Source organism: Barbus barbus, assembly GCF_936440315.1.
Source record: "Barbus barbus genome assembly, chromosome: 7".
Lineage (NCBI taxonomy): Eukaryota > Metazoa > Chordata > Actinopteri > Cypriniformes > Cyprinidae > Barbus > Barbus barbus.
Window position 1 is genome coordinate 26,970,981 of NC_136735.1, and position 27,570 is coordinate 26,998,550.

Genomic DNA, 27,570 nt, shown 5'->3' on the forward strand with positions numbered 1-27,570 from the left:
TTTTTTTACCCAAGTCATTTTGGCAACCCAGTGTGTGAAAAGTGATTTATTAAGCAAATTAAGCATATCAGTCATTCTTGAGAAGTGGGACAAACAGGGTGGAAAATAAAACCTTGTACTCAGACAAATGAAACTACATTTATGTATCTTATATGTACTACAAGTTATATGTACTAAACTTTTCTCTTTTCTAAAAAAAAAGTGCGTAATATTATTTCAACTTTATCTTTAACAGCATTCAAGATGTTTTTAACATTTCAAAACACATTCTCATGTTAGCAGACAGATTACAGTTTCACATGTGACCAACAATTCCTCAACAAATATAAAATACTATAATGAAATATTATCAAAATATTCCTGTGACGGAGGTGACACAGCTGAATTTGTAGTCTTTTTAACTATCAAATACATTGAATCAATCAATTACTGTATTAAAACAAATACAACAAACAGTGAAAGCTTTTATTCAAGAGTCACATTTAAGTATTTTGATATATTATTGGAACACAAAATCTGATGGTGGTGATATCTGACGGTCTTGACAAATTTGGCATTTCTTTCACAAAACAAATTCATGTCTTTTTGTTTTTTTCTGTTGATGCTAGATGCTAATGGAACCTGTTTCAGGAGAATAAAATGATCTAAATAAATTAAGTAATTTCCTCAGAAATTGGAAGATGGTGTTGACATATCATGGTTGTGACAAGGAAATATTAACATTAGGATTTAAAATATTCTAAAACTATAAAACTGACCAGAGTTTGTCTGACAGTGATGTACTCTGCAGAGGAGGACTGTGGCAAGGGGTTTGTTTAGAGTGACAGCTGCCACTAATATACCCTGATTTTATTCAATTTTAATGAATGTCTGACAGTGTTGACAAAAGGTGGGGACACAACTTTGAAACCTTATGAACCATGAAAACAACCTTGCTTTGATATGAGATATTATTAAGTGTTACTTTTAATAAAACGAAGTCTTTTTCATCATAAAAACATTTTTGTCCATTTTATAGCATATGAATGATTGAACCCTTCTCTATGGACACATTGTTTTAGATGTAGTGAGAAGACAATAAGTGTCATAGATTTCACATAATAATGATCAAATTAAATTGAAGGGGATAATTGTGTTAAATACATTCTATTATAACACTTACAGTTGAAAATATTTTTATTTTTTAAACCTGATAGCAGTTACTATTGCTGGACATGTTTTGTCCCATGTCTCAAGAATGACTGGTTTATTAAACAATACTGGTTTATGAACCAGTCATCTTTTCAGTGCAACAATTCATATTTTAATGGATCATAATCTCATGCAATCTGTAACAAAATAATGTGATTTATTATTTGATATTATTGGAAACTATTGTTAAGTTGTAATGCGCCTGTGGCAAATTCACATGTACGCAGATGTCCCTTTTAAAAGCGCTGGTAGGCTAATGGTACCAGCCAAACCTGACTAATCATAGCAGCGCTGTATATTTTATTGTTCAGCTGGTGCTCTTGTGTAGGCCTGTTGCTCTCATAACGTTATGATGGATGGGTTGCGCACTCGCCAATCCTTTGAGCAGCTCAACGTGATACTCGCTTGTTGAGCACAAAGACGCGGATATTTGCATCAAAACCCACTCTGTCATCTCCTGTCTCTCTTTTCCACCTAGCCTACATATACACTTATAGACACAATAACGGTTTGACCTATAGTTCATGTCAAATGTCATGCAAGGTTCAAAGTAAGAACAAATAAATGTGAATATAGCCTAATCAAAACCACGAAAATGTGCATTAAGAACCAAGAAGAAAGGATACAAGAAACTTGAACTTTTAAAAGCAAGCAGATAATTCCTGGTTTATCAGATTTTTATAAAATGCCATTCTATTCTATTCGTAATTAATAAAAAATGTGGCTAATTCTCTAATTAGCCAGTTTTTACATTGTCATCGTGAGTATATTAATAGGCTAGGCTACTAATGCGTAATGTAGGCTAATTATTTTCTGAAAATCTTTTCATCTTACACTATTGTGTAATGTGTGTAACATAAAGGCAACGCTAGCCTATACATCAAACGTGTAGCCTATATCGCCAATACAAAAAACTAGAAATTGTTGTAAAAAAAAAAACTGTCCTTTTTAATATTTCAAATTTAATAACACCAACATCTTTAATGACAAAAATGACAAACATATTTCAGATAATGGTAATAGTAGTAAAACTCACCTGGCTTCAGAGGTGTGGAACGATCGAAAATGTGTGGGGGGTTTTTTCAACTCAAAACACATTTTTGTATGCAATAGTGCAAAATAACAATAATAGTAAAAAAAAAGCTTTAGCTGTAACATGCCATGGTAATGCATTTATAGGCTGCTGGCTGATATGATGCAGGTGGAGGCAGAGATGATGGAGAGACATGTCAAAAGCATAATACAATGAGACCCACCGCCACGTGTCAGTGACCGACTTAATCAACTCAACTCCAGGGCTAATAAAAGCCTCACAGCCCTCACATGAGAAGAGGACATCAGAGAGAGCTGCAATAGTGATGGAGTACAGCTACCTGACGTCTACTGCGTACGAGTCTGGGATGGATACTGGCCGAGCTTCTAGTCGCTCCACGGAGTTCAGCTCCTGCAGTCAGCCCTTCAGTTTTCAATATAACAGGTGCAATCTGGGAAACACAACCAGTTGCCATTTCCTTGCGCCTGGCTCTCACCAACCCTCACACTACATAACAGGTTAGTTTATGCTTTCATCACATTTATTAGTATATCAAATTTATTAAGGATGTTATTTGCATTGGTTTAAAACTTAAAACTTGACAGCTAACCATTTTACAGGGAAAAATATTTTAAAATTAATTTTAATTAAATTATTTTTAAAGATCATAATCTGTTTTTGTTCAGCAAGGATAAATTTAATTGATCAAAAATCGAATGCATCCTTGTTAGCCTTTATGAAGATTTCACACACACACACACACACACACACACACACACACACACACACAAGTTTCTTGAGCACCAAAACAGCATATGAAAATTATTTCGGAAGGATCGTGAAGAGAGAAAAGTGTCATGATCAGTCAACACAGTGTAAATTACTGCTTTTCGTTTTAGAATTGAATTGATTTTTCCTTCAGTTGTTTATAATAACAAATATTTAGATTTAAAACTTACATTATGTAGCAAAAACTGTACAGAGCAACGTTCTTTCTTGAAATTATTCAAAGATAAGCCTAATGCTATATTAGATCCTTTTTTTATTACAGTCACAAACAAGGATGCAAGTCAAATGCAGTTTAAGTGCTTTTAAAATAATGTATTATATGGTTTAAAAACATACATTTGTTGTATTTTTTTATATTTCAAATAGGCTGTTGAAAATTATTTTTGCCATTTTTGCCATCACATGAATTACATTTTAAAATCTATTAAAATAGAAAACAGTTATTTGAAATTGTAACAATATTTCACAATACTGCTGTTTTTACTGTATGTATATAATAAATGCAGGCTTGGTAAGCATAAGAGCCTTTAAAAAAAATAAAAAATCTTACTGACCCCAAACTTTTGAAGGGCGTAAACAGTTGCTGCAATTTAAAACATATATATTTGTGTTTCATTAAAATTTCATTCAATTTCCAGTTCATCATAATCTTTTGGCTTACGAACGAGTCGTCCAGGAGAGACGCAAACAAAGGCGCGTCCGCACCATCTTCACCAGCGCGCAGCTGAAAGCGCTCGAGCGCGTGTTCTCACAGACTCATTATCCAGACATCTACACACGAGAGGAGCTCGCGCAGGAGATCCATCTTACTGAAGCTCGAGTTCAGGTATCTGAGCTGCTGCTCTGATCATTCTTCACTGTTTATGTTCTTTTTGGGTTCTAAAATAGGCTACATCAAGATCCCCTTAGTCATACAGACTATGCAAGCAAGACATAAGCAAGACGTACCTACCTAGACAACACTGGCAATAAGCAGACTACAGTTTCGACTACCTCTTTGTCTAATACGTTCAGAGGTATTCATGATAGCCTATTCTCATTTAAAATGTTTTCATAACCATCTAATATTGGCTAATGATAGATTCAGTCAGTGTGGAAGAACTTGACTGGTCTGCAGAAAGCTAAATCCTAATCCCAGCTGAACACCTCTGGTGTGACTTTATATGCAGACCTTGAGCCAAAAACTCCTCACCAAACACCAGTGACTTGTACATAGGGGTACAGTCATTTTAGACAATTTCAAAACTGTTGCAAAAGAGATGGAAATACAATTTTTAAATACATGAATTATGTTTCGATCTTTGTTGCCACAGTTTTGTTAGTGTCTTTTTCTGTTCTAAAGAAGGGGGTGTCCCAACACTTTTGTCCTTATAGTGTCTATACAAGTCATTGGTGTTTGGTGATGAGTTATTGGCTCAAGGTCTGCATTTAAAGTCACACCAGAGGTGTTCAGCTGGGATTAGGACTTGTCTTTCTGCAGACCAGTCAAGTTCTTCCACACTGACTGAATCAATCATGTCTTTTTGAACCGTGTCTTATACACAGATGCACTGTCATGTTAGAATAGAAAAGGGTCCTGTCCAAACTGTTGCTATAAAATTAGAAGCACACAATTCCGATTACATGCTTAAACATTAAACATTTCATGAAAATCACTAAAGTAGTCAAACCTGTTCATTAGAAGGGGGTGTCCCAATACTTTTGGCAATATAGTGTGTCTGTTGATTGGATTTAATTAGGTCAAGTACATTTGGGTTTGTTTTATTTTATTTAGGTCTGGTTCCAGAACAGACGGGCTAAATTTCGCAAACAGGAGCGTGCAGCTACATGGACTGAGTCATCTTCCAAAGTGAACAGTTCACCTTCCCATGACAGCTCCAAAACGATGACAGTCCCTGACCCAGACAGCACACAACCCATTCTTACCCTAAACCTAGACCACAAACGGGACACCAGCAGTCTCAGAGAGGATCAGGCTCCAGACGAACTGCCCTTGTTAGGGGTCTCTTCTCTTGAAACACAGAGGTCAAGAGGTCACCAAACTCACTGTGCAACTACTGCCTGCATGTGTTGAGCAGTGAAAGACATGATTCAAACATCAGAACCCACTGTCTAGATCTCTATAGTGCCATTTGTTTACCTCATTTATGTTATTTATCTGTTAGGATCTCATGCAAATAGGAAATTAATTATACAATGGTTTATTAATTGACAACTAAAACCTATAATGTTTAGGGATTTTTTTTTACATTTTGTACAAGTATGGGAGAGATACTTGATTTATATCTTTTTTTAAATGATTTGATTAAAATGCAAATAAAGAAAGTGGATAGAAAAGTGTCATATAATCAGTGTACATATGTAATTTTTACTGCTTTTTGTTCTGGACAAGACGTTTGCTCCAGTTATTTCTAATAAGAAATATTGAGATTTACAACTAACATTGTTTAACATAAAATGCACAAAGAGCAACATCTTTTCTTGGAAAAATTCTTTACCACTTCATTCAGGCTCCTTTACTTAGTCGCAAACAGAAGCATGCGGGTCAAATGCTATTGCATTTAAAATAGTTTATTACAGTTTATTTAAAAACATACACTTGCTATAAAAGCCATTGCATTTCAGCGTCTTGTAGGTTGTCTTATATCGCTCATTTTTAAAAGGGTATAATAAATACAGAATATGAAGTTATTTGTCACACACATCTCACTCATCCTTGGCTACTCTTTCCAGTAATTATTGCCTTCCTTCGGTTTCAGTTCATATTCTTACAACGCCACAAAATAAAAAAAATGATATACAAGCAACAATCGAAAACCCCCGCATCTAAATGTCTTTTAATCTCAAATATTAACAGAAAGCGTAAACAAGTTAAAAAGCAGGAATTATACGCTAGTGTTGCTTAATACAATCTGTCCTCGTTGTTGAATTTGATATTTTGGTGACATTTAGGATTGCAATCCTTTCCAGTTGATTTAGATAAATATAGATATATTTAACAATTTTACATCTCTAAATGCACATGAAATGAGTGAAAAGCTTACAGAGGGTGTTAGTTTAATTTTTTAAATCTCTTGTCCGCACATTCTTAGTGGTTGAATAAAGTACAAGGGTAAAAGCAGAGTGCTCAGTGCATATGCATAATACTCTCACCAATACACATTGGTAACGTGAAGCTTTGGATGCAAGGGTGGCCGACACTAGATGTTATCTAGGAGCACATTCCTAAGGCACAACATTGCAGAAAAGAGAAAGGCAACGGAACACATAAAACCAATTTTAACGGAATAATAAAAAAAAAAAAAAAGGCTTACACTTTACATTACAGTGTTTATAGGTTATTACATAATATACTTCTGATTATGTGGAGCTGCTTTGCACGGTTAATGTTATTATTACTTTAGTCATTCATTTTAGTAGCGTGTAATGCATGTGTTACATGGACATTGTAATGTAAAGCGTAATTAAGGAAAGTTTCGGGGATCATGCAATCTTCTTACTATTCAACTGCAAAAATTCAAAAAAATTGAAAAATAATCGAATGGAAATGTAAGATCTACCCATTAGCAACATGCTGTTAAACAATACTGCACGAATAAAGTATCAAACCCCTCACTGATCAAACGAGATAAAACAGGCAATGAGAAATGGAGGAAGAAACAGAACATTTAAAGCAAAACCACTCCGGTTCATGAAGATGCGTTTTGAAAACATAAATGAAAAAAGTGATGGACAATCTTATCTGTATTTATTTCATGTTGTCAGTTAAGGCATCAGGACGAATCAGCTAGGCCTAAGAGTCGCATATTATGCGCTCGTCTGTTAGTGGAACATTTAAGAATCATGTGACATACTTGAAAGACCTTTACAAAACTGAGATTATTATTAATGCAAAATGTTCTTAAATGAAAACTGGACATTTGTGCTACCTCATGTTCCTCACAATGGAAATGGATTCAGTCTCACTCTACATTTCAGTGCCCATGTTACAATGTATTTACAACATGAACAACATGTAGTCGATAGTTAATTTGTGGAAGTTTATAATTCCATGTCATTGGTGTTAGGCCCAAAACATACTCTAAACAAGTATGTGAATGTAGATAATTCTAGATATGCACCCTCAGTAGTGAGCATACTAAACTATGATGTCAATTTCACTTATAAGAGGCATCAAAAAAGTCACTGGCAAATAATGAAAATGTAATATCTGCCATTTATAAATTGCTTAAGTGCCATACCACCAGAGCCAATACTGTTCACAGATAACGAACAGTGAAAGAGTGGCTAAACATTTAATATTTGAAACGTTTTTATAACATAAAAATGTTAAACAACCAACAGTAATATCCATTTTTTATTATTATTATTATTTTTGCCATTTCAAATTATGTTGCCATCTTGCATTTTTACATTTTAATTTAAAAATATTATTTGCAAACAGTTCAAATTGATAACTTTACAAAAAAATATTTTTCTTATTTCGCTATCCTTATATCTTCTTTTTTCCAAAAAATATAATTTTTCTTATTTCTTCTTTCTTCCAATTTTTTTAAAGAATCCTTTAATTATTTAATTCCTTTACATAAAAAGACCATTACAAACCCCCTCCAAAAAATGGTCCCCCCAATGTTTAAGACATGTTTACAGCCTTGAGTTACTTATTTAGTCAGAATACAATGCTACTTTTGAATGGCCATCAATGGCAAAAGATGCTTTTTGCTCCCAGAATGATGTAGTTAGCCTTGGCTCATTGGCTTCTACAAATCAGTTTTTCTTAGGAAAACTACGGTCATGAAGCAACAGTTTTAAGAGAATCTTGATTTTAGATTTTTATATTGTTTATACACTCTCAAAAATAATTAGTAGCTTTAAGGTACATATTAGTACCTAAATGGTATGTATTAGTACATTGTGAAAAGTTACTGCCCCACTGACAAGTGTTGTGAGAGTGTATACAGCTACCTAGATATTATTTGGGTAAATGGCACAGGCATTTGACTTTATCTCTATCACAACCTTTAGGACTGCATTTGTGTAAAGTATGTTTCTGGCCTTATTGCTATTGAGATGTGTGTAATATGGCCACTGTGAGGTAAAGTGCTACCATTACTTCTCATTCTAAAGTGTAAAATTAACAGTATGAACTCGCTGTAATCTCTGTAATCGCATTAATATCTTATGGACTTTTAATCATGTAAGCGAAAGTCGTTTTTCAGCGAGCACAAAGACAGTCAAAGAAAGTCCAGAGGAAACCCCATCATGTGTCCATGATTCCAGTTTTGACTTTAATGTCTATGATTGATTGTGCTGTAAGGAAAACTGTTGGAGATGTTGTATAAACGTAAAATCTGTTCTTCTTGGGTACGGTCCTGGGACGGTTGAACCTGATTTCAGTTGCAGAGGCATCACAATGTTGTTGGCTGGCCAGCAGCTGCAAGGAAGAAGCATATTAAAAATGTCCTGAAAATATGTTTAGGATTGTTTTACCCTTGTACTAGACCCAGATTTTCCATCTTAAAATAATAATTAAAAAAAAAAAAAAAAAAAAAAAAAAATCACAAAAATAGTATAAAACTATGATACATTTTTACTTTAATAAAATACATTTTATGGTAGATAATTCCTTAAAAATTATTACTGATTGATATTAAATATACTTTAATGGACTATTTTTATATATTTCTTTCTCAAATTATGTAAAAATACTGAAAATCTTATTAAATTGTATTTATATTACAAAAATAAATTTATAAATATATTTTTCATTGGTAGTTGATGTTAGTTAATGCATTTACTAATGCTAACAAATGAGAAAATATAGCTGCAAGCAGCGATGACGGGCCCAAGCCGTCAGCATACGCCACCCCGGTGGCATCGATAAAACAGTGCCCAGCGAGCAAACGCATCACAGTAACCCTCTGGCAGTTTGGTTTTAAGGGATACGGCAATTAAAGGGTTAATCCAAACCATCAACTCTGTGAAACACACACACACACAGAACAACATATAAAACTTTAAATTCTGTGAAAATATATTTTTCATTGGTAGTTCATGTTAGTCAATGCATTTACTAATGCTAACAAATGAGAAATTATTATAGTTACCAAAGCTTTTAATGATTTATAAGCATTTTTTAATGATTTATTTTTCCATTAACTAACATGAATAATTTTTTCTAACACAAATGAATAAAGTAAAAAATATATTGTTAATATTTAATGTTATTTGTGAATTAACCAATGTTAAAAAACAACATTATTTAACTGTTGTTAATTTACATCATTAATAAATATATACCATTTAATGTTTATCAAAATCAATTCCAAAATGTGTTAATATATTATTACATTTTAATGTTTTATCTTTTGAACATGACTATTTTTCTAATATTACAAATATTTTGTTCATTGTTAGTTCATTGTAAGTTCATACTATCAATGAAGAATTAACATGCTGTAAAAAATATATTTTTCATTGTTAGTTCATGTTAATTAATGCATTCCCTACTGTTAACAAATGAGACTTAATTATAAAGTGTTATCAAAACCTTTAATGCTTTATAAGCATTTTTTAAGGATTTTATTGAGAAGTTTAAACAGACCCTCTCTCTCTCTCTCTCCCCCTCCACACTCACTGAACTCACACAGTCAGTCACCCACCCAGTCACCTACCGCACACATTAGAAGCACAGTGACAGGATATCTCTGATAAGTTTTAAATTTTCTCCTCTGCATAGTGTATTGTAAATTCATGAAATTAATCACATATCTCAGACTGTCTTGTTCTGTGTATGTAATTTTTTATGAAGTGTTTGGAAGCTGCTCTTAAAAGAAAAAAAAAAAAAGTTTTCTCTTTTTTACTGTAACTTTAATAAGTTGCCATTAAAACACTGTTCAAGATATCCTAAATCCATCCACAATTTAGCATCTTCAGTATTTTGGCATCATGAGAAAAAATGTTTGGTGTGATTTCTGTGTTTCTGCTTGAAGGAGTATGAATTTGTTTACAGCCTGTTTAAAAAAAAAACCACATTAAAATAAATATAGCCGACTTCCTGTTGGTCGTAGCTAATGACTGTAAATTAGAAAGTTGTCCGGCTTAATAAGAACAATTTATGTACCGAGTTTGGTGTCTGTAGCTATCAATATATATATATATATATAAACATTAATAATTATATACCATTTAATGTTGATCAATATTAATTCCAAAATGTGTTAATATATTATTAAATTTTAAAGTTTATCTTTTGAACATGACTATTTTTCTAACATTAAAAAGATTAATAAATGCTTTAAAAAAAATAGTTCTTTGTTAGTTCATACTATCATGGAAGAATTAACATGCTGTAAAAATATATTTTTCATTGTTAGTTCAGTTAATTAATGCATTTCCTAATGTTAAGAAATGAGACCTTATTATAAAGTGTTATAAAAATCTTTAATGATTTATAAGCATTTTTTTAAGATTTTAAAAAACAGACCCTCTCTCTCTCTTTCTCTCTCTCACCCACTGCCTCAATCCACACAGTCACTGACAGCCCACCCCACCCCCACCCCTCACTCAGATGCAGGCTGGCAAGAGCTCTCACTCAGCAGTCTAACAGCTTTCTGATAGTTTTAAAATTTTCTCCTAAGCATAGTGTATTGTAAATTCATGAAATTAATCACATATCCTCAGACTGTATTGTTCTGTGTATGTAATTTTTTATGAAGTGTTTGGAAGCTGCTCTTAAAAGATAAAAAAAAAAAAGTTTTCTCTTTTTTCTGTAACTTTAATAAATTGCCATTAAAACACCGTTCAAGATATCCTAAATCCGTCCGCAATTTAGCATCTTCAGTATTTTGGCATCATGATAAAAAATGTTTGGTGTGATTTCTGTGTTTCTGTTTGGAGGAGTATGAATTTGTTTACAGCCCGTTTAAAAAAACAAAAAACCCACATTAAAATAAATATAGCCGACTTCCTGTTGGTCGTAGCTAATGACTGTAAATTAGAAAGTTGTCCGGATTAATAAGAACAATTTATGTACCGAGTTTGGTGTCTGTAGCTATCATTATATATATATATATAATCATTAATAATTATATACCATTTAATGTTGTTCAATATTAATTCCAAAATGTGTTAATATATTATTAAATTTTAAAGTTTATCTTTTAAACATGACTATTTTTCTAACATTAAAAAGATTAATAAATGCTTTAAAAAAAAATGTTCTTTGTTAGTTCATACTATCATGGAAGAATTAACATGCTGTAAAAATATATTTTTCATTGTTAGTTCACGTTAAATAATGCATTTCCTAATGTTAAGAAATGAGACCTTATTATAAAGTGTCATCAAAATCTTTAATGATTTATAAGCATTTTTTTTAAGATTTTAAAAAACAGACCCTCTCTCTCTTTCTCTCTCTCACCCACTGCCTCAATCCACACAGTCACTCACACAGTCACTCACAGCCCACCCCACCCCACCCCCACCCCTCACTCAGATGCAGGCTGGCAGGGATCTCTCACTCAGAAGCAGTCTTAACAGCTCTCTGATAGTTTTTTAATTTTCTCCTAAGCATAGTGCATTGTAAATTCATGAAATTAATCACATATCCTCAGACTGTATTGTTCTGTGTATGTAATTTTTTATGAAGTGTTTGGAAGCTGCTCTTAAAAGAAAAAAAAAAAATAATAATTCTCTTTTTTACTGTAACTTTAATAAATTGCCATTAAATCATCTTTCAAGATATCCGAAATCCGTCCGCAATTTAGCATCTTCAGTATTTTGGCATCATGAGAAAAAATGTTTGGTGTGATTTCCGTGTTTCTGCTTGGAGGAGTATTAATTTGTTTACAGCCTGTTTTTAAAAAAAACCCACATTAAAATAAATATAGCCGACTTCCTGTTGGTCGTAGCTAATGACTGTAAATTAGAAAGTTGTCCGGATTAATAAGAACAATTTATGTACCGAGTTTGGTGTCTGTAGCTAAAACTAACCCCCCCATTTTTGACAAAAGGTGGCGCTATAGAGTGCCTCTTCCACGCCCGTTTATGAGCTTTTTCCAGTGTCTAACTATCATTAATACTCATATGTGTGTTGAGTTTCATGACATTCTAAACATGTTATCTGCCTCAAAATCACCAGAAACGAATTTTCAACTTTGACACGTTGCCATGGCAACATAAGTTTAGATATCAATATTGCCTTCACAGTTTTACATCGGCCGTGTTTTGACATTATTCTGGTGAAGTTTGAAGCAAATCGAGTAAAAATAAGATGCTGAATTCAAAGCATTTTGAAAACGACACACTTCCTGCAGCCAGTTGGTGGCGCTATAACTTTCAGTCATTATAGTCACATCTATCCGATCGGCATCATACAACGAACAAATCACTGAAGTTTGATCAACATCATACAATGTATGTGGACGTTATTAGGCATTTCCTGGGTCTCATTTTTCGCCATAACTTCATCGCCTCGCCACGGGCAAACCGTTCGACATATCAAAAATATCTTCGCAATTTAGCGTCCCCAATGTCTTGAGATCATGTTCACCGAGTTTGGTGGCAATCGTATGGAAATCCTCAGAGGAGTATATCAAATTCCAGAGCATGCGCTTTTTAAACAGCCCTGAATAGCCGACTTCCTGTTGGGCGGAGCCTATGACATGCTGTGCGGAAGTTGTTCAGCTCAATGAGTTCTATATGTGTACCGAGTTTCATATGAATACGTGCAAGTATGTGTGAGCTATACATCAAGTTTTCTGACAATTTTCCAGGGGGCGCCGTAGAGCCCCTGTGCCACGCCCGGGTCCCAGCCTCAGCGGCGTCCTAATGGCCGCAGGTTCCAATGTGCGTGCCAATTTTCGAGAGTTTTCGGGCACGTTAAGGCCCCCAAAAGTGCCCGGATGATTGAAATAAAAAATAAAAAAAAAAATAAAAAAAAAAAAAATAATAATCCTTAGAAGAACAATAGGGCCCTGCGCCTTACTGGCTTGGGCCCTAATAACATTTAATTATGTGTATTAAGGATAAAATAAAATGCTAGCAATAAAATTAGACTAAGCAAAGCAAAGCAAAGGAGTATATTCTGTAAAACAATGTTATTTCCACCAAAGAATGTTATTAATCACAGTACAAAATTTGAAATGTGATGAAAACTTGACTGAAACCTCTCATTTGATTTACGTATAGCAACAAATGAACTAGTGAGATTGTGAAAAGTGTTTTAAGAGTTCATTTTCAAAAGTCAACAGGCCCCATAGTTGAAGAAATTATTAAAATAATTAAAAGCTAATGGCATTAAGATTTTGATCACAGATTTTCCTGATACAAAACACAGAAAAAAGGGAATTACAATAATCTGCACATTTAGCATACAATAAAATACAATTAAAACACTAAGCCTCACCTCTTGATTTTATGTAGCATTCTTGACAATTAAGAAGTCCATTTCGAATTCTGACGTCAGTTCCAGCACTTGTGTCTCCAAGTAACCCTTTACATATTCCACACTAGAACAAACCAGATGATGATTTAAGAGGATGCACAAGATTCTTACACACACACAGAGGCAAAAATATATGAGTATTACCTTAAAACACTGAATATGGAAGTACAACCCCAAGCTTTCGATAATCATAGCTGCTCCTTTACCCAGCGGATGTGCACAACTGGAGCACAGCTTCTTTCCACTTACTGACCTGCAGAGGACGTCATACAAAGACATATTAATGTAAAACTTTTAATCATTTAACATTCTTTTTTTGTCAGGTCTTGGTTGAAAAGCAATAATTAAAAAGACTATAAAGAGGTAACAAATGCAAAACAGGCATGCAATTTAAATAAATGGGATTGTGCGCACAGCATTTAGCATGATTATGTAACTCCTGAAATGAAAGCAATGATTATGCCTTATAATCATGGTGGCACAACTTCAACCGTCATATGCTGAACCTAAATCAACAGTTTTGCATTTCAAATGGATGCATTAAACTAAGGAATCATTCACCCAATAATAAAAATATGCTGAAAATTCACTCAACATCTAATGTGGGTGAATTTGTTTCTTCATTGGAATAGATTTTGGAAAAATTTAGCATTACAACACTTGCTCACCAATGGATCCTCTGTAGTGAATGGGTGCCGTGAGAATGAGAGTCAAACAGCTGATAAAAGTATTACATTAATCCACAGGTTATCCACACAACTCCAGTCCATCAATTAATGTCTTTGTGAAGTGAAAAGCTGGGTGTTTGTAATGAAAAAATGTATCATTAAGATGTTTTTAACTCAATATCCATAACATTGCTTTCTCCATTGAAAAAGTTGTCTTGTCTGATTCAGGAGAGTAATATGCTCGGATCAAGCACCGTTTACAAGCAAAAACAGTTGTGGGTTTTTATGTGAGAAAACAACAGTGGTTGGACTTTTGGGGTTGGAAGTGTTATTATGGCTTATGGACGCATTTTGGTCAGAAGCAATAGTTTAAAGTTAAAATGCCTTAATGAATTTGTTTATTACAAACACACAGCTTTCTCATTCTGACGGCACCCATTCACTGCAGAGGATCCATTGGTGAGCAAGTGATTTACTGCTAAATTTCTCTAAATCTGTTCAGATGAAGAAACAAACTCATTTACATCGTGGATGGCCTGAGGATGAGTACATTTTCAGCAAATGTTCATTTTTTTGGGCGACCTGTTCCTTTAAACCAATACTTTTGCATTTATATGAAACAATAAATCTTACAGGCCAGTTCAACAGCATGACACAGTCACTGTGTCTGGGTGAAGCGCACAAATGCTTTCGAAGCCCATTACTAAAATGCTCCACATACACACACACATGTATCTCCATGTGATTGAGTATGTGTTGGAGGATAGGCTCATACCTGCTGGGTGATGGAGGTGGCGTGTCTTGTGATGGTGTGGGTGATTTTGATGGGTGTGTCCCTAAAATATTTTCACACGACCCAGTCCTGCCAGCAGCCGCACACACATACACACAAGCATAGAGACACAACTGTGAAAGCAAGTCAAATGCAGAAATGTTCCATGTGCCAGAAAAAAAACCTCATATGATCTGATCTTTAAAACATCCTCCACTCATAGCAAAGCCAAGCAGCATTTTGGCACACATGTGTGTATGCAAGCCAGCATGCATTCCCACAAACACACACACGCACCTCCTCATCCTTGTGGTCTGGCTCTGAGGTGGACTCTGTTTACGATCCAGTGAGGCAGTTTTCTTCAAATCATCTTGTCTGTCTTTAGACTTACAGCTCCAAGAGCCATCTGTAATAACACAAAGAGAAAAAGCATGTGTGTGTGCTAATTTACGGTTTTAATTGAGTTTTCACTCTTTACTTTAAGTTGTCTTTGTTACACGTTACATGTACTTACTATTATAATGACAATAAATTCTGCAAAATTATGTGCAAGTAATATTATATATATATATATATATATATATATATATATATATATATATATATATATATATATATATAATCATGATATTTAATGACTATAATAATATAATAATTAATGTTGAAAATTGTTTTTGAAAACATTTTTTGAATTTATTCAAGGTACAAGGAAATTTGTTGCTTCACTTGACATTTTACAGCAGGGGTCATCAAACTTGATCCTGGAGGGCCGGTGTGCTGCAGAGTTTAGCTCCAACTTGCCTTAACACACCTGCCTGGAAGTTTCAAGTATACCTAGTAAGACCTTGATTAGCTGCTTCAGGTGTGTTTGATTAGGGTTGGAGCTAAACTCTGCAGGACACCGGCCCTCCAGGACCGAGTCTGATGACCCCTGTTTTACAGTCTATTACTTATTTTTTAAGATAACTATCAAAAATGTATGAAACCAAGAAAAATTACTATTTTTTTTTCATGTTTACTAAAAAAATATTTATTTTATAAATTACAATTTGTCATTTAGGACATCCATTTTGACCCAGGGTTAGTGTTAGTGTCTTACCCTGTATAAACTGCAGTTGTGGTGTAGCTGTTTGGCTCTCCTGAGGTTCAGTTCTCTGACCATTCTGCTGAGCTGGTGTGATTACTTGATCAGGGCTAGAGAGGTCATATTGACAATGAAACATCCTTTCAGACATATCCTGTATGCAGAGTTATGATATCAACACTTGCATCTGTACTTGACCATTGCACCTTTTTCAATGACAGGTTGCCAGTGTACAAAATCAGCTTTTAATACAACAAAAACACTGAATTAAATTGCATTTGACATTAAGACATTAAATTTGTAGGGTTTGTTCCTATAGCAAGTTACCATTATTCTTGTGGAAAAGGAGAGTTTTTTTTCTAATGGATTTTGTATGTACTCCACCTGTGTGTGAGTCCATTACTCTGGTTTGTCTGTGCTTGTTTCTCCAACATTTCCTGTTTCTTTTCCCAGTCAGCCAAGGAGAGGACAATGGTGTCATGTGGGGCTGAGGGCTGTGTGAGGGATGGAGCCTCTGTCACCATACTGGATGATAAACCTGAAGTGCGAGGGGTCAGTGGGGTCACGGTTTCCTCCAGTATCCTTCTTTCCTATTGATTGAGAGCTAATTAGTGGTCATTAAGAAGCAATTAGATCTCATGTGAAACAGTTAAAATACGTACCTCTTCATGGTGTCTCCTCTCCTCCTCTTCCACTTCTCTCTGCGCTCTCTCCCACTCCTCCTTCAGCTTCTCTTGCTCTCGCTGATATTTCTCCTGCAGAAAAAGAAAAAGAGGGATTAACGGTATAGTTCACTTCAATCATAATTTATTCAACCTTGTGATGTTTCAAGCTGCATAACGTTACTTTCATCTGTGGAACACAAAAGGAGAAATTCTGAAAAATGTACTGGTTGACCTTTTCATGCAATAACAACGAATGGGAATCATATTATTTTAAATGATACACTTTATTCAGGTCAAATGGAGGAAGTCTAAGAAAATAGTTTGATATTTATGATATTTAAACATTTTTGACAATAATTTTTACTTTTTGTATTATTATTTTTGTACTTCTACTTGACTTTTTAAACTTTAAAAAAAAGATAGAAAATGGTAGAAAAAAGGATTTTGGTAAGATTTTTGGATGTTTTATGTTAAATAGAAATACTGTGAAATATTACTACAATTAAAAATAATTGTTTTTAATATACTTAAATGTAATTTATTCCTTTAATATCAAGGATGAATTTTAAACAGCATCTATTACTCCAGTTTTCAGTGTCACAAGATACTGCAGAAATCATTCTAATATCTAAAATAAATGTTGAAAACTTAAAGTTGCTTATTATTTATGTGGAAACCATTTTCAGGATTCTTTGATGAATATAAACTACAGAACAGCATTTATTTGAAATAGATTTGTTGGAATAACATAAAAGTCTTTGCTTTCACTTTTGAACAATTGAATCCATCCTTGCTGAACAAGTAATAATTTCTTTACAAAAAATCTTGACCCCAAAAGCATCCAGCTATCGCTGTATAAGCTGAATAAAAAGCAGAAACCTTTGAATGATGAAACAAAGACATTAAACATACGGCTGCAACAATATATGGTTTATGTGTGTTTTTCAAGTCCTCTCCAGGTAATTAATAAAAGTTATGGATTGAAGTAGCGTTTATTATTAGTATAGAAACTATTCTGCTGCCTGTGTTATGTTATATAAACAAATCATAAAATTGTCATTAGGAAAATATTATGGAATACAAATTATTGGGTATTGTCCAGCAGTGTATTTGATTTCTTAGCCAATTAAAAATAAGAAATAAGAGAAAATTAAGACTTGTCAATTACTTGCCAATTAAAAAAAAAAAAGGTATTAGTGCATTAGACATTTCTGTCCCCCTCACTTCTGAAATGATGGCTACACCCCTATGATATGAAACCAACATAAATAAACAACTGCAATTGTGAACTTTATGAAAATTAAAAGCTTCAGTCCTCTTTTATTGTTACTCCATGGACAAGACTGATCAACACATTCTTCAAAATTCCTCCTTTTGTATTTCACAAGGTATATAAAAGTCAACAAAATGTGTGAAAGATCTGAGAGAATGTGAAGGGAAGACAGGAACAGATTGTAAAATGCTAACCAGAACACAACAACAGAGAAAGTTGTCTCTACAGAACAGCAGATGCTCACTTCTCTCAGACAAACCCCAAGCTGGCTACTGTACCTGCAGCAGGCGTTCCTGCTCCTGCTGCCACCTCTCCTGTCGTCTACGCTCTTCATTAGGATCCCATGTCCAGTGATCAACCCTTTTTGCAAGGTTCAACATTGGGGTTTCAATCTGATTCACGCACACACACAAACACAAACACACAAACAGAAGCAGAAAGGAAAAAAGGAAAGTAGGTAAGAAGACAGGGTGCATCTATGCTGTTCCAACTAGGTATGAGCATGAGTACTCGAAAGTAATGGGCAGTTATTAAAAATCAGTTGTATAACTTGATGTTTTTGTTCAACTTGCCAAAATTGAGCCTCATTTTTTATTTTATGATTTGTTACAGTAACAATCTGAATGGTACTTTGCAGTTGTGGACAGCAACTTGTTTCAACTGGTTACTTCAAACCTTTGTTCAGACCAACAAAAAGAAACAACTCATATCTCTTTAGGTTTTTACTGTAATAAAGCAGAAATAAAATTATATATATGCCAAGACAACATATCTAATATTTAAGTTGAAGTACTAAAATCTGAAATAAAAATAAATCAAAGCTATATATAAATAAAAAAAGACAAAAGTATATATAAAATATTAATAAATAGTATAACAGTAGATGCAACTAAATTCAACAGAATACTGTTTTTTTTTTTTAGATGCATCAACACTTTTTAACTATTTGTGTTGTAACTTGACACACTGTCTTGAAAGCGTAAAGCTACTGGTGCGATACACTGAAACTTCAGTGAAAAGCAATGCAACGGCAAACATGCCAAATACAATCTGTTCCCATCAAGCCAGTACTCTAGCAGCCAAAATGACCAAAATGCACATCCCTAGTTACAATGAATGACTAACAAAGGAAAAAAGACTGAAAAGAAATGCAAAAAGAGGAAATAAGGAGAGATTCAGGAAGCGTGAGTGTGATTTTGGCACAACTTAAGTACTTACACAATCAATGGAGTAGTCAATCCCCTCTGTGGAGGAAAGAAGTGGGGAACAGTGGCTTTAGAAACTCATCATATACTCATTAATCTCTTCATGTGCTAATGAAAGCAATAGCACCATAGGAGCTCAAACTGGTACACAGATACACAGAGCATAAAACATTAAAATGACAAAAAAAAAAGAAGTGTTGAGAAATTATGTCTCTATTTACACCCGGTACTAACATCCATCTTGTTATCCCTGTTTACATATATTGTTATTATTACTACACACTAGCATCTCCAATTGATCTCCTGTATCCACTTCTGATCAGATTTTGACAGGTCTCATTGTGTTACTGTATTTATAGACTTCACCACCTCCAAATATAGATTCAATCAATGATTTTGTTTACACCTTTATGTAGCTGCGCACTTGTGATTCTATCACCTCAGATGGATATGAATACCTGGTATAAGCAGAGGCAAAGACAAGAAGGATCTATTCTCTGAGAGTTGTAAATCTAGACATGAAAACAACAGAAAAAAGCAATAACGCAGAGCATCTTAATTTCTACATGTTTAATTTCTGTGCACGACTGTACAATAACCAGACTAAATAAATCTAATCTACAGTCATGGAGTGCTGACATATGTCCATGCTACAGATGCCTGATGAGGACAAAATGACACACAACTCTATGTTTAGAAGGAAAGATGAGGAAAGAGTGGGGTAAGATACTAGTAAATATACACTCACCTAAAGGATTATTAGGAACACCTGTTCAATTTCTCATTAATGCAATTATCTAATCAACCAATCACATGGCAGTTGCTTCAATGCATTTAGGGGTGTGGTCCTGGTCAAGACAATCTCCTGAACTCCAAACTGAATGTCAGAATAGGAAAGAAAGGTGATTTAAGCAATTTTGAGCGTGGCAGACGGGCCGGTCTGAGTATTTCACAATCTGCTCAGTTACTGGGATTTTCACGCACAACCATTTCTAGGGTTTACAAAGAATGGTGTGAAAAGGGAAAAACATCCAGTATGCGGCAGTCCTGTGGGCAAAAATGCCTTGTTGATGCTAGAGGTCAGAGGAGAATGGGCCGACTGATTCAAGCTGATAGAAGAGCAACTTTGACTGAAATAACCACTCGTTACAACCGAGGTATGCAGCAAAGCATTTGTGAAGCCACAACACGCACAACCTTGAGGCGGATGGGCTACAACAGCAGAAGACCCCACCGGGTACCACTCATCTCCACTACAAATAGGAAAAAGAGGCTACAATTTGCACGAGCTCACCAAAATTGGACGGTTGAAGACTGGAAAAATGTTGCCTGGTCTGATGAGTCTCGATTTCTGTTGAGACATTCAGATGGTAGAGTCAGAATTTGGCGTAAACAGAATGAGAACATGGATCCATCATGCCTTGTTACCACTGTGCAGGCTGGTGGTGGTGGTGTAATGGTGTGGGGGATGTTTTCTTGGCACACTTTAGGCCCCTTAGTGCCAATTGGGCATCGTTTAAATGCCACGGCCTACCTGAGCATTGTTTCTGACCATGTCCATCCCTTTATGACCACCATGTACCCATCCTCTGATGGCTACTTCCAGCAGGATAATGCACCATGTCACAATGCTCGAATCATTTCAAATTGGTTTCTTGAACATGACAATGAGTTCACTGTACTAAAATGGCCCCCACAGTCACCAGATCTCAACCCAATAGAGCATCTTTGGGATGTGGTGGAACGGGAGCTTCGTGCCCTGGATGTGCATCCCACAAATCTCCATCAACTGGAAGATGCTATCCTATCAATATGGGCCAACATTTCTAAAGAATGCTTTCAGCACCTTGTTGAATCAATGCCACGTAGAATTAAGGCAGTTCTGAAGGCGAAAGGGGGTCAAACACAGTATTAGTATGGTGTTCCTAATAATCCTTTAGGTGAGTGTATATAGACAAGTAAATCAAAGTCAAAGTACATTTTCTACATGGCAGTTAAAATTAATTTTATGTCAAAGCTAATTTATCCGAGTCTATAACTATATATTGTATACTGGTAAATTACAATTGTATAACCATGTATATTATTTGAGACTGGCCAATAAATATAATATAATATAATACAATACAATATAATATAACAATGTTTTACATCGGTCTCCTTTGTCCTTAACTTTATGACAACTAAAGGTAAAGTGGCACAGCTTACTCTACTCTCCTCTACACTCAAAAACCAGTTTAAAAAGTCTGTAGTGCCTCATAATGCCCTCAGCAGACAAGCATTTACTGTACAATGCACCTCCACAAGAGAAGTCAAAAGGAGGCTGACAAACGAGAGATGATCGGCGATGGGCAGATGGATCATCTGCCGTTCATGGGGAAGGAAGCCTTGTGCGATTCATCTATAGGTTTTACCTGTTGGAGTGAAGAACTCCCAGCGTAACCTAGAGCTATTAGAGGTATGTGAGGACTCTATAACAGACCCACACGCACACCAAATGACAGAGGGGTAGTCAATGAAAGAGACAAAAAGCAAGAGAAAAGAGTAGAAAAACAAACCAGAAAGAAAGGTAACTCAAAAGAGGATTTAGAGGAGGTAAACGAATAGCTAAAAGTGGGAAAGTTGGAGTAGGGATTAATTTGGCCATTACATTATGAGAGATTAAAGTGGGGTTGTATTACCTGTCATTGAGAGTGAGTGTGAAGTCTGCTCAGCCTTGCTTGACTCGGCAGTTGAACTCACATCACATGAACTATGGACTGAATCCAGCTGAGGGGAATGAAAAGAAAATCATTCCTGTTTTCAAAGTCAAAATGGAAATAAAAGCAAGTTTCCAATAGAATACACAGTAGCACATTCACTTCCATTTTTAAAGGTATGCTATTAAGGTATAAAACACTGACAAAAATTAGCTGTGTTACAAATAAATAAGGGATAATATACAGCCAGCTACACATACAGTCAGAAAATTATTACATGGCAACTTATGAAATACTGGTTTATTTTTTATTCATGATTAATTCTAAATGATTTTATTTATAAGACTGTGGAAATAAAAAATAAAGCAGCTATATAGGAAATTAGACATTTGGGTCAGTTAAACAGTTTAGTAGTCATGAATGCAAAGACACTGACCAATCAGTATATAGTATCAAGATCAAAGACGCAAACAAGATAATGTTGTACAAAATAATAAAGACTACTCTTAACTAATCGCTTACTTTCAGCCAGCTCAAGGGTCTACTTTTAAGAATCAGGTGATGTATTTGAAAATCATTGAATAAATATTTTATTAAAAATTGAAAAAAGAGAAATCAAGGCCCACCTGCTCGGTGCTGGACATTTCAGTTGGTGGGACGGGGTGTGTCTGAGTGAGTTCTGTCACTATGGTTGTTGTGACAACACAGCTGTGCTTCATCACAGCGTCAGGCACTGGCTGCTTTCCTGATGAAATAGGAAACTATAAGTTAATATAAAAATGATTCGGTCTACCTCTGCTTTAAATGAGTCACATCTTATCTTATCGTCGTTTAAAAATTTTATTTTTGCTCAATTAGAATTTGCATGTATTTGCACTTAAAGGTGAAGTTTTTTAAAACCTGAATAAGAGGGATCTTATTGTTTTTTGATATTGACCTGAATAAGATATTTCACATAAAAGATGTTTAGTGTTTACATCTAGTACACAAGAGAAAATAATTGGTAAATTTATAAAAAAATTACCCCATTCGAAAGTTTACATACACTTGATTTTTAATACTATTTTGTTACCTGAATGATCCACAGCTGTGGAAAAACGATGCATTAAGAGCCGGGGGTGAAAACTTTAAATTTGAAGATCAGGGTAAATTTTACTTATTTTGTCTTCGTGGAAACATGTAAGTATCTTCTGTAGCATCTGAAGAGCAAAATAAGAAAAATTTACACATTTTCATTCTGTTCAAAAGTTTTCATCCTCAGCTCTTAATGCATCGTTTTTCCTTCTGGAGCATCAGTGAGCGTTTGAACCTTCTGTAATAGTTGCATATGAGTCCCATAGTTGTCCTCAGTGTGGAAAGATGGATCTCAAAATCATACAGGCATTGTTGAAATTACACAAAAATGATGGGGAAAAAAAAAAAAAAAAAAAAAAATTGTGGGATCTTAAGGATTTTCCTTAAAAACAGAAGGCAGTTTAACTGTTCAGGACAAACAAGGGACTCATGAACAACTATCACTAAACAAAAAACACAGCTGTGGATCATTCAGGTAACACCACAGCCTTTGTATGTGAACTTTTTACTTCAACTGTATATATTCCACAGCTGTTCTGAATATTGAAACCTATGGCTAATATTATAATTCTCAACCTTCTGGTTCTGACACCAACAGTGTAGTTGAGGTGTCTTCTTTGCTATTCTCTTCCTGAGGACTAAGAGAATACTTTTTTTCCTCCTTTATGACTTCATTCTCCTTGTCAGAAATGGAAGTCTGTAAGTTTTGCTGGTGTTCTGAGGCTTCTAGAACAATGAGCTCCTCGTTTTGTTGACTTTGAGTATCTGGCTTTGGAGGTGAGGAAGAGAAGTTGACTTGAGGACACGACATAGTATCTCTATCATCCCTCTCTCTGCTCTCCCGCTGAGCGCTGTCACCGTTCACACGTATCAGCCCATCACTCTGTAATAAAAACAAACAACACACATTTATTTAAGCTGATTATTATTACCCAAAAATAATTGTCTCAGGGGTTTTTAAACATGGGTCTGGAGGCCGTGGAAAATTTGAGGGGAAAAAAACCTAATTTCAAATCAAAAAGATTTTATGAATTGGATATACATTCACTTAAGTCCAAGTAAATTATTACATTTTTTTAATTAATTGATTTAATTATTTTGCTTAGTTTTATTTTAATAATTCTGCTTTGACTTCAGGCATAGTAATTAAATATTTAATTTTGTAAAAAGCATTTTGTCTTATAATAGCATGTGCTTTTTCTTTCAATAATAACAGGTCTATAGTTGCCTTTATATTTTTGTAAGATCATCACATAGTAAGATAATCACTTTGGTAAGATCATCACATTTGGAGGTCCAAAAAGTTAGAAAATCTTTTTTTGCCATTATTAAATGAATTTGCTATAGAGATTACAGTCCTGGGAAAGATATTCTTGCCTTTACTGATTTGCGGAGGCCTTGGCTGAATTTGGGCTGGCTATAGGGTTTTGGGGTGATCAGGGGTACAGGCTTTGATGGAGCCGGAGGAACTCTAGTGGGTGCTGACAGGACTTCTGGAGCTTTGGTGGTCTCAGAAGGTGATGGTTCAGGGGCTTTGGGCTGTGCCGGTGCCTGTTTTTGCGCAGTCTTCTGGTCTATATGGACACTGTGGTGTGTTTGGGTAGTTTGTTCAGGCTCTGGGATCTCTGCTTCTACTAAGGTGGTGTATGTCAGCTTCTTCTCAGGTTGATGAAGAGGTGGCGTGTGCATTGGTGGAGCAGCAGAAGGCAGTTTGGGGAGCTGGAGTTTCTCCAATATGGCATCGCTGATGGTGAAACGGAGAGCATAGCGTTGAAGCACAGCTGCTTTCTCTTCTGGGGTGGAGGCCTTGCAGTATTGTTCATGTAGCTCCTGTTCCCTACGTTCTCTGAAAGAGAAATAGTGAGATCAATAGAATGTTAATTACATATTAGAATGATAATTAATTAATATATATTCATGATAAATATTCAAATATAAAAAAGTTTTTGGGTGACTAACACTGCATTGTCAAAAATTATCTTATAATTACTGACCTTGACATACAGTCATAAGGGTTTGCAAGTGGTTGGTCACACTTCATAAGTTTTATTAAGTGGACAAAAGTTCTCTCAAACATTGTTTTTTTTTTTTCTTCTAAGAAATAACAAAAAAAGATTATTACTACTTACACTAAAGATTTGTAATGCTTTTAAAAGAAGTCTCTGTTGCACATTAAGTATTATTTAATCAAAAGCAGCAGGTAATATTGTGAAATATTTTTGCAATTCAAATTTTATACATATATATTCAAATATATATATATATATATATATATATATATATATATATATATATATATATATATATATATATATATATATATATAATTTTTTTTTTATTTTTTTTTATGTAATTTATTCCTAATATGCAAAGCTGAAATTCAGCAGCCATTAATCTGGTCTTCAGTGTTACATGATCCTCCAGAAATCATTTTAATATGCTGATTTCATCTTCATCTAAATTAATTTTAATCCAAAAATTAAAAGCATGCTCATCATAGACGGTGTATTTTAGTCAAGCCTAGATCAATTCTAAAAGGCCGTGCCACTAGAAAGCAGTCAATTTTGCACTCTGTATTTCAATGCCAATACTTCATATTCACTAAACCTCACAAACTGCTACATCAGGAGGGTATAGAGATTTCAGTTTGTGTCTCACTTCTCCTCTACGATTTCTTTGTATGTCTTGACGCTCTTCCTGCGATGGCCAGATCCTCCATCAGCTTTCATTAGCTTCTCCATCATCTTCCTCTCTTCTTCCTTTTTGATCAAATCTTGAGATGCACTTCGCCTCCGATTCTTCCAGCGAGCCAAGTCCTACACACAGAAGCCAGAGAATGTACACACTTATGCGTGTGAGCTCATTAAACACGTGCTTGTGTGGGTTTGTATGACTCACGTCCTGCCACTGGTCCTCCTCCTCTTTGAGTTTGTTGTACTGGTTGTGTAGGTGCTCATGTCGTGATTGGCTGTGTGCACGAAGGAAGGCCATCTCATCCTCTTCATCACGCATGTCAATCAAACTCATACTCCTTTGAATAACAAACAAAAATAGACATGTTTACAAGTGCTGTAACGCTTCTAGCAGGAGATGGAAAGGTGCAATCAATGCGAGATCGAAAATAACAACACATCTCCTCCTCTGAGACCTGAAGGCACGAAAATAGAAAATTCTTGATAAAAAAAAGTGTATGTATATATATATATATATATATATATATATATATATATATATATATATATATATATATATATGTGTGTGTGTGTGTGTGTGTGTATAGATATATATAAAAATTACAGTACGATATTAAAGAGGAATGACATGGTTAAATGGAAGAAATGTTAGTGCAAGAGCAACACCTAGTTATTAGGACCATGAACAATATAAACAGAACAACTACAAGAAAAAGTACAAGTAAAATGAACATTTTTTACAACATTATTTCTTACTGCTCAAGAAACCCTCATGTTGTTCAAACCCCACATTATCATAATACCATATTCAATTTTAGTTATTTAATACAAATCAGCTGTATTCATTAAATGTAAAATATGTGCACACGAGTCATGTTTACATCGTTTAGAAGCTTGTAAACTCCAATTTATTATAAATGCATGGAAAAGAAAAGAGAGAGTAGCACATTCATGTTTTTCTCCCTCACATAGTCATATGTGACCCTGGAACACAAAACCAGTCATATGGTTAAATTTTTTTAAACAGATTTATTTATTTTTAGCGATTTGACCCATACAATGTATTTTTGGTTATTTCTACAGATATACCCTGCTACTTAAGACTGGTTTTGTGGTCCAGGGTCACATGTAGATTTAGAACGACATGAGGAGTAAATTAATCGATTTTCATTGTTCTTTTTCTGAATATTCTTTTAATACAAGGAGCTGAAGTATCCATCACAGCAAACCATGAGAAAGATTCAAACATATGTTATTACATGCATGTGTAGGGGCAGGCTTGAGTTTTGAATATGCATGCACAAAGTTCAAGAGAGAGTACGCCAGTTTAGAAAATGGTTGTATCTGCACGTGAACAGAGACAGTGCTGAATGCTTGTGTTTACAGTACATGCAAACTGCTCAGTTCTGCAGCAACAGTAAGAAATACAGAGAGAAAGGAAAAGAAACTTACTCTGTATCAGAAACACTAGTAGCTCTGAATCTAGAACATTAATGGATAAAAAACAATGTAAATAAAGTTAAGTTTTAAAGAACAAAATGGTTGAACATAAAACACTAATTACAGAACTTTTTTTTAGGGTATATTTTGTATTAGGCCTACCCCTCAAAATAAAATGTTGTCTCACTATATTACACACACATTTTATATACACATACACACATACATATACATACACATATACATATATATAGAGAGAGAGCGAGAAAGAGAGAGAGAGAGATCATATAGATAGATGAGATAGCTCATAGTTTCTATATAGTTTCCCGCCCTCTAATGACACGTATAAGCAAAGCTAAACTCTTTAAAAAAAGCCTGCTTTTCACTAATAAAATCCCTTACAGCACCTTAAAAGGGTTAGTTCACCCAAAAATGAAAATTAGCCTGTGTTTTACTCACCCTCGAAGCATCCTAGGTGGATGTGACTTTCTTCTTTCAGACGAATCCAATCAGAGTTATATTTAAAATGGTCCTGGC

At 34.6% G+C, this 27,570-nt stretch overlaps 2 protein-coding genes across 2 annotated transcripts in view; one reads left to right on the forward strand and one right to left on the reverse strand.

Annotated features, from left to right (window-relative positions):
• The first annotated feature begins 601 nt into the window (after nt 1-601).
• Nucleotides 602-5,359, forward strand: phox2ba (paired like homeobox 2Ba). The gene is made up of 3 exons (XM_079420883.1): nt 602-2,742; nt 3,652-3,839; nt 4,788-5,359. Exons 1-3 carry the CDS (start codon nt 2,550-2,552, stop codon nt 5,085-5,087), a joined length of 681 nt encoding a protein of 226 aa, XP_079277009.1. The 5' UTR covers nt 602-2,549; the 3' UTR covers nt 5,088-5,359.
• A 211-nt stretch (nt 5,360-5,570) lies between these two features.
• Nucleotides 5,571-27,570, reverse strand: part of limch1a (LIM and calponin homology domains 1a) — a 55,249-nt gene continuing 33,249 nt past the window's right edge. The window contains exons 9-24 of the mRNA XM_079420549.1: nt 25,799-25,931; nt 25,559-25,716; nt 24,278-24,746; nt 23,477-23,783; nt 22,453-22,571; nt 21,809-21,896; nt 19,141-19,166; nt 18,201-18,314; nt 16,647-16,739; nt 16,369-16,574; nt 16,000-16,094; nt 15,198-15,306; nt 14,904-14,990; nt 13,605-13,713; nt 13,422-13,524; nt 5,571-8,447 (exon numbers count right to left, since the gene is read on the reverse strand). Coding sequence (XP_079276675.1) covers nt 8,422-8,447; nt 13,422-13,524; nt 13,605-13,713; nt 14,904-14,990; nt 15,198-15,306; nt 16,000-16,094; nt 16,369-16,574; nt 16,647-16,739; nt 18,201-18,314; nt 19,141-19,166; nt 21,809-21,896; nt 22,453-22,571; nt 23,477-23,783; nt 24,278-24,746; nt 25,559-25,716; nt 25,799-25,931 — 2,242 coding nt within the window. The 3' untranslated portion in view covers nt 5,571-8,421. The remainder of the gene's footprint in view (nt 8,448-13,421; nt 13,525-13,604; nt 13,714-14,903; nt 14,991-15,197; nt 15,307-15,999; nt 16,095-16,368; nt 16,575-16,646; nt 16,740-18,200; nt 18,315-19,140; nt 19,167-21,808; nt 21,897-22,452; nt 22,572-23,476; nt 23,784-24,277; nt 24,747-25,558; nt 25,717-25,798; nt 25,932-27,570) is intronic.

What these genes read in the sequence shown, in the direction of transcription:
- phox2ba (XM_079420883.1), top strand. Translation starts at nt 2,550, where the DNA reads ATGGAGTACAGCTACCTGACGTCTACTGCGTACGAGTCTGGGATGGAT. An exon ending in ACCCTCACACTACATAACAG is followed by an intron (nt 2,743 to 3,651) that starts GTTAGTTTATGC and finishes TTCAATTTCCAG; the next exon opens with TTCATCATAATCTTTTGGCT. An exon ending in TTACTGAAGCTCGAGTTCAG is followed by an intron (nt 3,840 to 4,787) that starts GTATCTGAGCTG and finishes TATTTTATTTAG; the next exon opens with GTCTGGTTCCAGAACAGACG.